The 11,001-nt window shown below is 41.2% G+C and overlaps 1 protein-coding gene across 1 annotated transcript in view; it reads right to left on the bottom strand.

Moving 5' to 3' along the window:
• The window catches only part of xkr5b (XK related 5b), an 8,530-nt gene extending 1,895 nt beyond the window's left edge, over positions 1-6,635 (bottom strand). The window contains exons 1-10 of the mRNA XM_061067553.1: positions 6,527-6,635; positions 4,911-5,000; positions 4,734-4,839; positions 4,335-4,501; positions 2,147-2,280; positions 1,921-1,999; positions 1,642-1,811; positions 674-785; positions 341-508; positions 46-251 (exon numbers count right to left, since the gene is read on the bottom strand). Coding sequence (XP_060923536.1) covers positions 46-251; positions 341-508; positions 674-785; positions 1,642-1,811; positions 1,921-1,999; positions 2,147-2,280; positions 4,335-4,501; positions 4,734-4,839; positions 4,911-5,000; positions 6,527-6,635 — 1,341 coding nt within the window. The remainder of the gene's footprint in view (positions 1-45; positions 252-340; positions 509-673; positions 786-1,641; positions 1,812-1,920; positions 2,000-2,146; positions 2,281-4,334; positions 4,502-4,733; positions 4,840-4,910; positions 5,001-6,526) is intronic.
• Between the last annotated feature and the right edge of the window lie 4,366 nt (positions 6,636-11,001).

Here is an 11,001-nt window from a genome sequence, read left to right as displayed (position 1 = left end):
TCAAATATAAAATATAAAGTGGCTTCACAGGACAGTTTCAACAACAGGAATGCAACTCACCCGAGGGACATATGGTTCGTCTGGGGAGTGAAATTCTTCAGACAGACCCATCAGTCCAGCCAGTCCCCCCTCGCCATAGAGCGACCAGATATTTGTGACATCCCCTGTCTTCAGGGCTAAGCGAATCAGCAGCCAGTGGTGATGTTTCCAGCCCTCCCATTGGATAGGAAGGTCCATGAGAGTCCCACCTCCTAATAATATGAATAACCAGAGTCACATAATTAGATAGACAGATATAGATGGATGAATGATGGATGGATGGATGGAGTTTTAAACAGACCAGACAGTGTTGCGTGGCGATGGAAAGTGGGTGTGACTTTCTCCTCCAATGAGAGCGTAGACCCCCGCTCTGTGCAGGCTCCACTAAGCCCTCTGTGGCGAATACTCTGAAAAATCTCAAACGACTTCGGATGGAGGAAACGATAGTACAGAACCAACGCTATCACTCCTGGAGAGAGAGGAAGAAGTAAACAGAAGTAAGGAAGACTTGAAGAGTGAATGAAGGAAATGTTCCTGCAGCCACATGAACATACAGGTGTGGATACAAGGGCGTTAGGAACTGCACACGTATAGTGAATGAAGATTTTGTACAGCATGTGGCCGTGATTCTAACCAATGAGGAAGCTGCAGAACACTGCAGCTGGGATGCCAACAGTGTCCCAGGACACCATGGTAAACATCCAGGATGAGGCCAGAAGAAGAAATGCGTTCTCTAAGAACATGACCTGAGGAAAAAAAGAGAAACAAACAAATTGTTACCACTTCTAAAACCTGTCACCCATATTTGTTATAGGTGTCAAATTGTTTTCAATCAGTTAGTTTTTTATATCAATCAAACTAATTGACACCTTGAACCAAAGTGCACTACACAATTCCCCCGATATTTACCTATATGAGCCTTTTACAGACATATCGGTATCAGCGTTTATGTTTACTGACATGAAAACTTATATTTTGCAGAATAAAACTAAACAGAAAATATGTAAATGTTTATTTTCTTAATTCAAGTTCTATATAATTTGTTGCATGGATTTTCTCTTTATTTATAATGACTTACATAGTTGCTTTATAAGGGTTTGATAACAACAACTTGTCATTACTGACAATTTAAAATATTTATCTATCTATTTCAAATATATGTATCGACGGATGTATCCTATTATTTAAATTATTTACTCCATAAAATCGGTAACGGTAAAAATCTATATATCGGTCTGTATTTGTATGTGTATTATATGTATTTTCTGTATTTCTATTAGTTTTACTCAAAACTAGGCCTAAAGAAGAAGAAAAGAAGAGAAGAGTCAATTTCCCCCAAATTAAATTATTCTTACTCATGTCAGGTTAAGGGAAACAAATCTTGAACCAGATTTATTTTTCTGTTTATATATTCTCAAAAGTTTTGTGTTCCATCGAATACGAATATCAACCAAAAGTTTGAGGAATAATCTGTCGTTTCTCTTTTGTTATTTGTTATTATATGTGTCTTTGTTCCATGACAGAGGCAATAATGGATACAGGAAGTTGCACAATTGTCTGATCCACGTTCACACAAGCCTGACCTGACAAAGCCAAACGTACCAGGTAGAAACCAGCCATGCGGTATCTGGATTGACCGTACTTCACGTTGAGGAAGAGGAAGATGTGAATGGCTCCTAGCACCAGGTTGAAGATTCTCCATCGACTTGTTGATCGTATGATGTCAGTCTGCTGAGACACCATCCAGAAAGTTGCCCCCAGCCAGTGCACACCTGACACATACACACACACAACAACAACCACAGGCAACAACAGTAAATACTTGTTGTAGACAAACCAAACTGCTCATGTCATAGAAAAGTGACTATTTCAGCAACTTGCCGATGACTCCCAGTATCCACTGTTTGAAGATACGTGTGAAGAGCATAAGAACAGCGAATCGAGATCCCAACATACCGACCTGCGGACAGAGAAAACCTCCCTGTCACATCCTTACCTCTCACAATTCAAAAAACACGCCAATAAATATGGATTATTATACTGATACTGTTATATAAACTCTGCATGTTGTACATATTGGTTATTTAAAGTGTATAAATGTGCTCACCCTCCACAGCAGGCGACAGAGAATGGCAGCAGGCGTCATATGTAAGTGACCCGGTCTGATAAGAGAACAGGCTCTGGCGTAGAGGACCAAGGCCCAGGCGAGAGACAGCAAACACACCACGAAACACACTGAGGCTGGAGAGGAGAGACGGAGAGCCATGACGAGGAGAGAGGAAAAGAAGTGTCAACACATGGATACATCACCGTACATTAGACACAAGGCTGCTGCAGATGCACGCTGGAAACTCTAGTACAGTGGTTCTTAACCTTATTGGAGGTACTGAACCCTGCAAGCTTCATCAGAGCATTCACCGAACCCTTCGTAATTGGAAAAATAACATATGATTTCTTCAAAACATAGGAATATAATTTGTTAGTGCACAAAATGAACCATGCATCAGTTGCACACAAAATCAATGTGTTCAAAGAACAAAACCAACCATAAAAACCAACAAAAACATAACTCAATGACTATTTACTGCAAATCAATGTGACTTTTGCTGTTGCCTTTCAGATACAAGTTCAGGAATGCGCGGCTTCACCTTGGCAAGTGCCACTTTCATATCATTTTCGCAACAAAGTCTGTTCCTTTTCTTAATTTTCATGTCTACTATCCAAAAGGATTGCTCGCACAAATACGTTGTAACAAACAGTGTGAGTATCTCAAGGGCAATAAGGGGGTGTGGTACGATTTGGTGACACCAAAACGTTGAGAGCGTTGTTGTTCTGAAGAGTTGCTGTTGAAGCTGGCTCTGCTGAATGACGTACAATCACAACAGCCACAAGTCGACTACTGAGCGCACCAAGCAGCACAGATATCAAAGATAAGCAATGTGGCGTGATCAGCTGCAACCAGCTTTATCACTGCGGAGTGTGACGTCACGAATAATACGAGTAGCCTGAATTTCTTTTGTGTAACACATTTTTACTAAGCAACAAAATGTTTGCATCTGACACGGCGAAGAAAAATTGTGTGTTACCAAATTGTGGGCAGCCAATTTTTTGACGGCCGACAAAAATGACCAGACATTGCTAGTGTGAACCGGGCTATACTGTGTGTGTTTTGACCCCTGCTGAACCCCTGAGAGTGACTCACCGAACCCCTGGGGTTCGATCGAACCCAGGTTAAGAACCACTGCTCTAGTAAGTGTTAAAGCTGCGATAATTGGCGTTTTGGACACATGTAGATAGAACATCTGACATATAGTGAGCATGTGACCAAAAACATAACTATTTACACATCAAGTAGAAACAGAGCAACATTATCCTCGATCTGGAGTCCAGCTAACAAATCCATATAATCAATCTCTTTTGACTCTGTTTTGGTCTCCACCCATTCTTATGGGAAAAATGTGTCTCTATAAGCCAATCAGCTGTGTTTGCAGTTTGGTGCTTTGTACTTCGAATGTCTACATTTGTTTTCAAATTGAAACATAAAAACTCAGATTTACCTCATTGTTTGAGATACTATTTTGGCAACGGTTCACAATTCCATATATTTATTTTGTTATATCTGCTTTGTTATATCTGCATGTGGTTCTCATACGAGCCATCACTGGTCTCTACCACACCCAAAACAAATCTTTTAAATTTCATACATGTATTTTGTATTTGTGATGTGTGAAATAAACTAAACTAAACTCGACAATTAGTGCACAGTGTTTTTTTCCTTTCATAACTCTCACTCTCCCCACCTCTTCCAATGAGTTGACAGTTGGTCGTGTCCGGTGATCCAATCAGACTTTAGCACGATCTCAATCAACGTTTCAATCATCCAATCTGTATTGGATTCACTGTATTGATTCACTGCGACCCTCATCCCCAGTCACCTCCAGTTTCCATATCTCGATTCCTGATGAAGCCAACCTGAGTCAATCATTTCATCAGATCTTCATCGTTCTCTATATCCCATCAACCAATGCCTGAGTCTCGACCCCTGGAAGGTTTCCTATACTATGCAGCCACACCCTCTGTCAACCTTCACACCACAAGGGGTCTAAGTGCCAAATGGACTCTCATTTACATCACATCACTTTAGTCTCGTAGTGTTCATGTCAATACATTTAGTTTGTTTTCAACTGAAGTCTCTCCTGATTGAAATACTCTAAATACTTTTCAACACCACCTACACATATTTATAGTTTCTGTTTCAGACCTTATCACCCACATACATTCTTTATTGACTTTACCTGGAGATTTGAGACCTATATCAGTACAGATGAGCACATAGGTCGTCAGCAGCGTCTGGGGGAGGGTGACCATCAAGGCCTCTAGGAGTCGTAAGCCAGATACGTCTGCCTGCTGCATGATCTCACCATACAAATCCCGATCAGGCAGATGCATACACTCCAACAGCCTGTGGAGGCCACACATGGATGAGGGGGAGGCAGGGAGGATAATGAAGTAGGAGACAGAGAGCGAGAGATACATTATCTTAACGATAATCAAGACCATCATACACCATTTCACAGCCTTGTTAATGCCCACTCCAACAAGCGGTCCAGTATAACCATCACTGATTGTTTATGAATTATTGATCATTGATCATATAGACAGATCTCCATCACACAAATGCACAGAACACCCACCTTTTGAAGATACCCAGGTGCAGTATATGTGTCCAGGTGAGAGACTTCCTGCGGATGCGTCCATCGCACAGGTACCACATGTAACTGAGCCACTGAGGAACCCATCCTGGGAACCATAGAATGGTATTAATATCAATCTCAATCTTTCTATTGATCGATCAGGTAATATTTACTCACCTGGCAACAAGAACAGAGCAGTGAACCCGGAAAGATGGCCGTAGTTGTAGTTGTGACCAATCCAAAGATAGTACACAAAGCAGTAGATTACTGGGGAAAGACAGAAACACACACATACACCAACAGGCCATGAACACATAGAAAGACGTTCATTAGGAGTCTGATTGGGAATGATTCATGACATGTGTAACAGGATGTAACTTGAGCTGTTGTTGTCTGATTAAGATGATACTGAATAATTGTAATACAGTGTAAATCATAAAGACACATATATAACAAAATACCCAGTGCTGAATCCTGAATAAATAAATTTACTCAAGAAACAAACTTATGTACAATTTTGAGATTGAGTTTTTCAACTTGACACTATATTTTACTTCTATTCCATTATATTGTAGAGGTAAATATATAATAATATATAACGTATGATGCAAATAATGTACTTTTAATTTCCCCTCCTTACATTCATTGTATGGCCATCAATATTATTTACAGTTTACTCTAGAAAACTGATAAACTAAGCTCTGTTTTGTGATATAGTAATAATACATTTGTATTACTATTACTATTAAGTTCATTTGAACAGAACGTCAGGTAACCACTTTGATTACAAAACAAATCATTGTCACAGCATTAGATGCAGAACATTATTGTGGAAATTTGCAAAAGATGAAGTTGTGTCTTGCTATGAAAACCCAGTATATACTATAAACAGATAGAGTATTTAGCAGGATGCTGATGCGCTGTTATACTCAGAATAGCAGTGTTTGCATTATAAGTAACCTGCAGCATTTGATCAGACGATATTTAAATATGTGTGTATGGTGTGTCCACTTCCTCAGATGACCTCTGTTCTGTACATCATCCCATCTACGGTGTACTGTCAACAAGGCAGCTGATGCCTCCTCTCCTCTCTCAGACTCTCCCCCATCACACAGCCTGGAGCTCTGCAGCCCTCCCTCCCTCTCTCCATCCCTCCATACTTGAAATCTGAACCCCCTTTAGCTGCTAAAACAGGCGGGCTGTCTGGACACACTAGGCCCCAACCTGGGGGATACGCCCATATCCCCGTCCACTCATGCACCTCCAAAAGAAAAGGGCGCTGGAATATGACAACACTGCTCTGCTTTGTCTCGGGAAATATCCCTGAGAAGATGCAATGATGCAGCTGTTTCAAAAAACGCAAAACTCTGGTATGAGTCTGCAGTTTTGCTGCATAAGGATTTCATAAGATGCAGGGCATAAAAACAGGAGAGAGACGCACTGGTGCAGACTCAGCTCTGACTCAATAATTCATAACAACATTTATAACCCAATAGAAGCAACTTTCTATGATGGATCGTTGCAGATATGAACACACACGTGACACCAGGAGGCTGCTGTGTCATCTGGACTGTGTCTGCTGCATCCTCCATCACACGCACGACTAACACACACTGCCACACGCACGCGCACAGCAATAAAGTCAAATAACACACTGCAGGTACGTGCACGGGGACACATCATGACGTATCAGTCATCCAACACACTGTGAGTGACACTGCATCGGTCTGAATGTGTGTGTGTGTGTGTGTGTGTGTGTGTGTGTGTGTGTGTGTGTCCCAGGTAGGACTCACTCGCAGTCCGCTCTGCGACGATGAGAAATGCGGTAAAGACGAACACGCAAACTTGGCAGCAGGGCATGCACGCTCCTCCGCTGCTCGGCGCCGCCGTGTAGTCTCTCATGGCGGCTCCTCTTCACACCGGGACTCTGAGCTGCTCAGGTCGGATCCCGGGTCTCTGCAGGACGCTGTGGTGGGGGTGCTGGTCCCAGTGCTCCGGAGGGCTCGGTCCAGCTGCAGCAGAAGTCTCAGTCCCGCTCTCTCTGCTCCACATCCCCGTCCCACCGTCACCGCCCGTCCCGTTAAAGTGATAGTAGGCTGCTGATGGTGGAGAGAGGTGAAACCCAGACGATGGTAAAACACCATGAAGGGACCAAACTTACTGTTTTAGCAAAATATTTGAGTTTATTGATGAGAAATAACTTCTTTTGTGAGGATAAAGTTAGACAATATTGATAACAGATAGGATGCACATGATGATTCATTTGCAGGTTTAATTGATGACTGAGTCAGAAGAGCCTTATATCCTTCATATATATATATATATATATATAAATATATATATATATATATATAATTGTAAATATTACATATGTGTATGTACACACACACTCCTTATTATGACTCTGCATGGACTTCCATGTATTGCAGACAGCCTAACTTTATACCTAACCTTAAAGGGATAGTTTACCCAAAAATGAAAATTCAGTCATTATCTTCTCACCACTATGCCGATGGAGGGGTGGTTGAAGTGTTAGCGTCCACAAAACCCTTTTGGAGTTTTAGGGGAAAATCCAATACAATTCAAGTTAATGATGACTAATTTCTTCAAACGTAAAAAATCTACAGAAAAATGACATTAAGAGCATCCGTAATGCTCCTGTGGCGTCATTCAAGTGTTCGTTGGCCCTATTCTTCAAATTCTACTCGAAACGGCGTAATTTACACCATGTTTTAAGCCTAAATGTCCTCCCTGTGGTCGCTGCACCAGAGGTGTTTTTTTTTACCACAAGGTCAGTGCTTTCACTGGAAAAGGACCTAAAGAGGTCACATAACGAGAACACACACCCGCACATGTATATAATAGACCCTTTTACAGTTGTCGTGCTCATAAACATGTGCATGCATCTTGACAACAGAAGTAGCACTGTGCCCCATCCATTCACTAGTTAGCAGGTTTCAAACACCGATTTCAAGCCGTTGCCCACATCAAAATGTCTGGTTGTTGTGAGTTTGGCTGTCAGAATCCATATTCTACCAGTGAACTTAAGTTCTACAGGATTACCACAGGATCCTGTCAAGATTCAAGAGTTTATTGTCACAGCAATAATGCACAACAATTACATTTAGCAGTCGCTGGCAAGGAAATGCTTGGGTCACAGGCTCTCTTCTAATGATGTGTGTGCGTGTGTGTGTGTGTGCGTGTGTGTGTGTGTGCGTGTGTGTGTGCGTGTGTTTTATTTGCATATGAGGCATCTGGATTTTTTTGTGTTTGTATTCACCAAACAATGCCAGAACCCCCAGGCTAAGATGGATAGGTACGATTAATAAGGTGCAACCCTTCCTTGTCATTTTGAAAACGTTTTTCTACTCTTTCATGGCCATGATATTCAACAGTAATATCAGCAGCTGGAATACAAATGTAATAATTTCTTTCTTCTGTTTTATTCAAGGTACTATTGAAAAAGGAGGAGAGATGACACGTAAACACAACATCAAATCAACCTGCTTCTTCAAGTTGCAGAACAAGAATGCAGCCTGGATCATTGTCCTGATATGCAGATAATTTATCAACTGATTTATTTTGAACTTGTGTCTGCTTTGGGTGTTGCATGCTAATTGTTCCCTTTTTAATTTTAAAGCTGAAGATGACTTCTCTGTCCAAAGGAGAGAGTATGATGATCTGAACATGAGACACCCTCAACTTCAGGATGAATATGTTAACCTTCAGCCGTAGAGCTGAAAATGAAAAGCTGAAAGACAAGCTGCACAAGTCTTCGTTTTCCTGCTCCACTGGTAAGTGCACCATTGGACAACTCTTGTTTCTCACAGGACTTACCTCGGTGACCTTTGAATATCTGTTTACAAAAATAACACACAGTTTACAGAAAATCAGCCAGAAACTCCCTCTAGAGCTGTGGTTCTCAACTGGTCTGGCTTCAGGACCTACCATCACACCTTAATGACAGGCCGCGACCCAAATGGAGGAAAATGTTCAACTTCTCAAATGTATTTTATGAAAAGATGGTGCAGTTTCAGCCTGAGATAGTACAGAATATCACAGTATGCGAACAGAAAAAAAAAGTTTAATGATAAACCAAAGCGACCAGCAGGTGGCGACGCTAGAGAGGGAAATATTCCCTTTTACACTCAATTAGCTGCATTTTAATGAAAAAAAAGAAAATGCATCTTAAAGACACAAGGTGTACTTGTGAGCCGTCCAGCCATGTAGGTGTACCAGTCCTTTGACTTTGACTGTTGACGTGCTACTCACATTCATGAATTTTGAAGTTTAGTTTTCAGTCTGTGAAATGTTTCCTCCCTTTTCAGCTGCATTTCCTCTGTGTTGGGTTAAATGAAGTAGTGAAGGCTCAGGTAAGTCTGGTTGTGTCTCTGTCAGTGTCAGATGATGCAGTTTCTGTGTCACTATTTGCCAGACTCGTCAGGACTGCAGCACCTGGGTCCACGACCTTTAGTTCCTGAGTGTCCTCATCTGTCAACTCTGATGAAAACAAAGAGTCAGGTATTGTGCTGCATAATATTCACATTTTAAGAAACTTGACTGAGTTCTTACAAAATTAATTGAATTTTTTTAACCTAATTTCCAGAATAAGTTATCTGAAGGCAGATGAAAAAACATGGTAAAACTACACACATTTGATATTGATTGTATCTATAGGCCTTTATGATTTTCATCTCTCCTGAGGTCCTGGTGCAGTGGCCCTGAATTGCTAATCGTAAAACACAAAGACAGTCCATCCAAAAAGCAACATGTCATGTCGATAGATACCTACTTTGTCTTTGATCGTTTTTTGTAGTCTGTTTTGATTTGTTGTTGTGTTTTGCACCTCAGGGCCACCGTAGATGGGCATGAAGAGTAGTCTGACTCCTTCAGAAAGTTGCAGTTCACACTTTGCATCTTGCTTTGTCCCAACAAATACAAATGCTCATGCTCGTGCATGTAATAAATATTAACCAATACCTGGGGTCAGAATGGAAAACCTTTGGCACAATTCCTCAAGCTGACTGTGAGACGCTTGATAAATATGTCTCGCGACCAAACAAACATTGCCCAGCTCAACGTCTGATTTGGTCTGTAATCTGTGTCTTTGATTCATGAGCAGGTGTGAGTCAGATGTGTGAAGGCTGTTGCTCAGACTCTTCTTTTGTGGTTCCTGTGTCTGTAGCTCAGAGGTGATTGGGTCGTCACTTCTTATTATATCATACATTTTATCATATGGAGAATTTGCTGCACAGTTTACTGAAGGCCCTGTGCTGGTTCTCACCACTTCCCCGCCCACCACAGACCTTTCCTTGGCTTTAGGAAGCCTCAACCTGACCTGGAGCCCAGATACATTTCTGTGAAGTTATATTCAGAAGTTAATTGTGAATGAAGTCGATCAGACACATTATTCTCTGGACATACTGACAGTTTTGTGCTCCCACATGTAAAACTGTAACACAGTTGAAAAAATATGAGCCACAGTTAGATTTTGATAAGGGGCTTTACTCAATAATATGTAATGAAAACAGTGTTCATAAAATCCTTGAATAAAACATGTATTCATATTTTTCAGCTCTTTAAGACAGGAGACAAATAAAATAAGGCAGCATGATCTTTTCTGATATGATGACCTGCTGTCCTAAACAACACCTACAGCTGATAAGCTACAGATTCAACCTACACACAAGCTGTAGGCTGGCTCCTTGGTCCCGTATCCCCATTTCCTTTCTTTCAATCAACCTCCTGTTAATGTGCATTCATCGGGTTAGTAAGGGATGAAAAGTTGCAGCAGTAAAAGCACCCATAAAAGTGGAATATCCTTCCTGGCATGGAGCTGAAGTTTACCTTCCCTTCTATTTAACCTTACAAAGGGGTTCCAGTAGCAGCTCATGATTTTAACATTTTTAAAAACACAGGGTGAGCTGAGAAAAGTGCAACAACACAGTATCATGAATATTTGAATCCGTACTCTCATTAAAAGCTGCAGAGCTGCAGCCTCCACGATGCCTCGTATTCCTCCTCTGTACAAACGCCAAGTTTCGTAAAAAGCCTCTGATTAAATAGTTGAATAGTTATCTAATCCTCTGTGCAATTTTCAATGATGGTAACATTATGGCAGTAGTTTCACATGGTTTTGGTATTTCTCCCAGTTCTTTTCATTCTTTATATTAAAAACAGTCCTGAGAATCCATGGTCTTTACAGTACGTCCCATTGTGTTTTTACCCATTGGATTTTCAGGGCACAAAGACGTTTCTTCCAGCCGCC

This window comes from Limanda limanda, chromosome 3 (assembly GCF_963576545.1).
Source record: "Limanda limanda chromosome 3, fLimLim1.1, whole genome shotgun sequence".
In the NCBI taxonomy this organism is placed as follows: domain Eukaryota; kingdom Metazoa; phylum Chordata; class Actinopteri; order Pleuronectiformes; family Pleuronectidae; genus Limanda; species Limanda limanda.
This window is presented reverse-complemented; position numbering and strand designations above follow the sequence as displayed.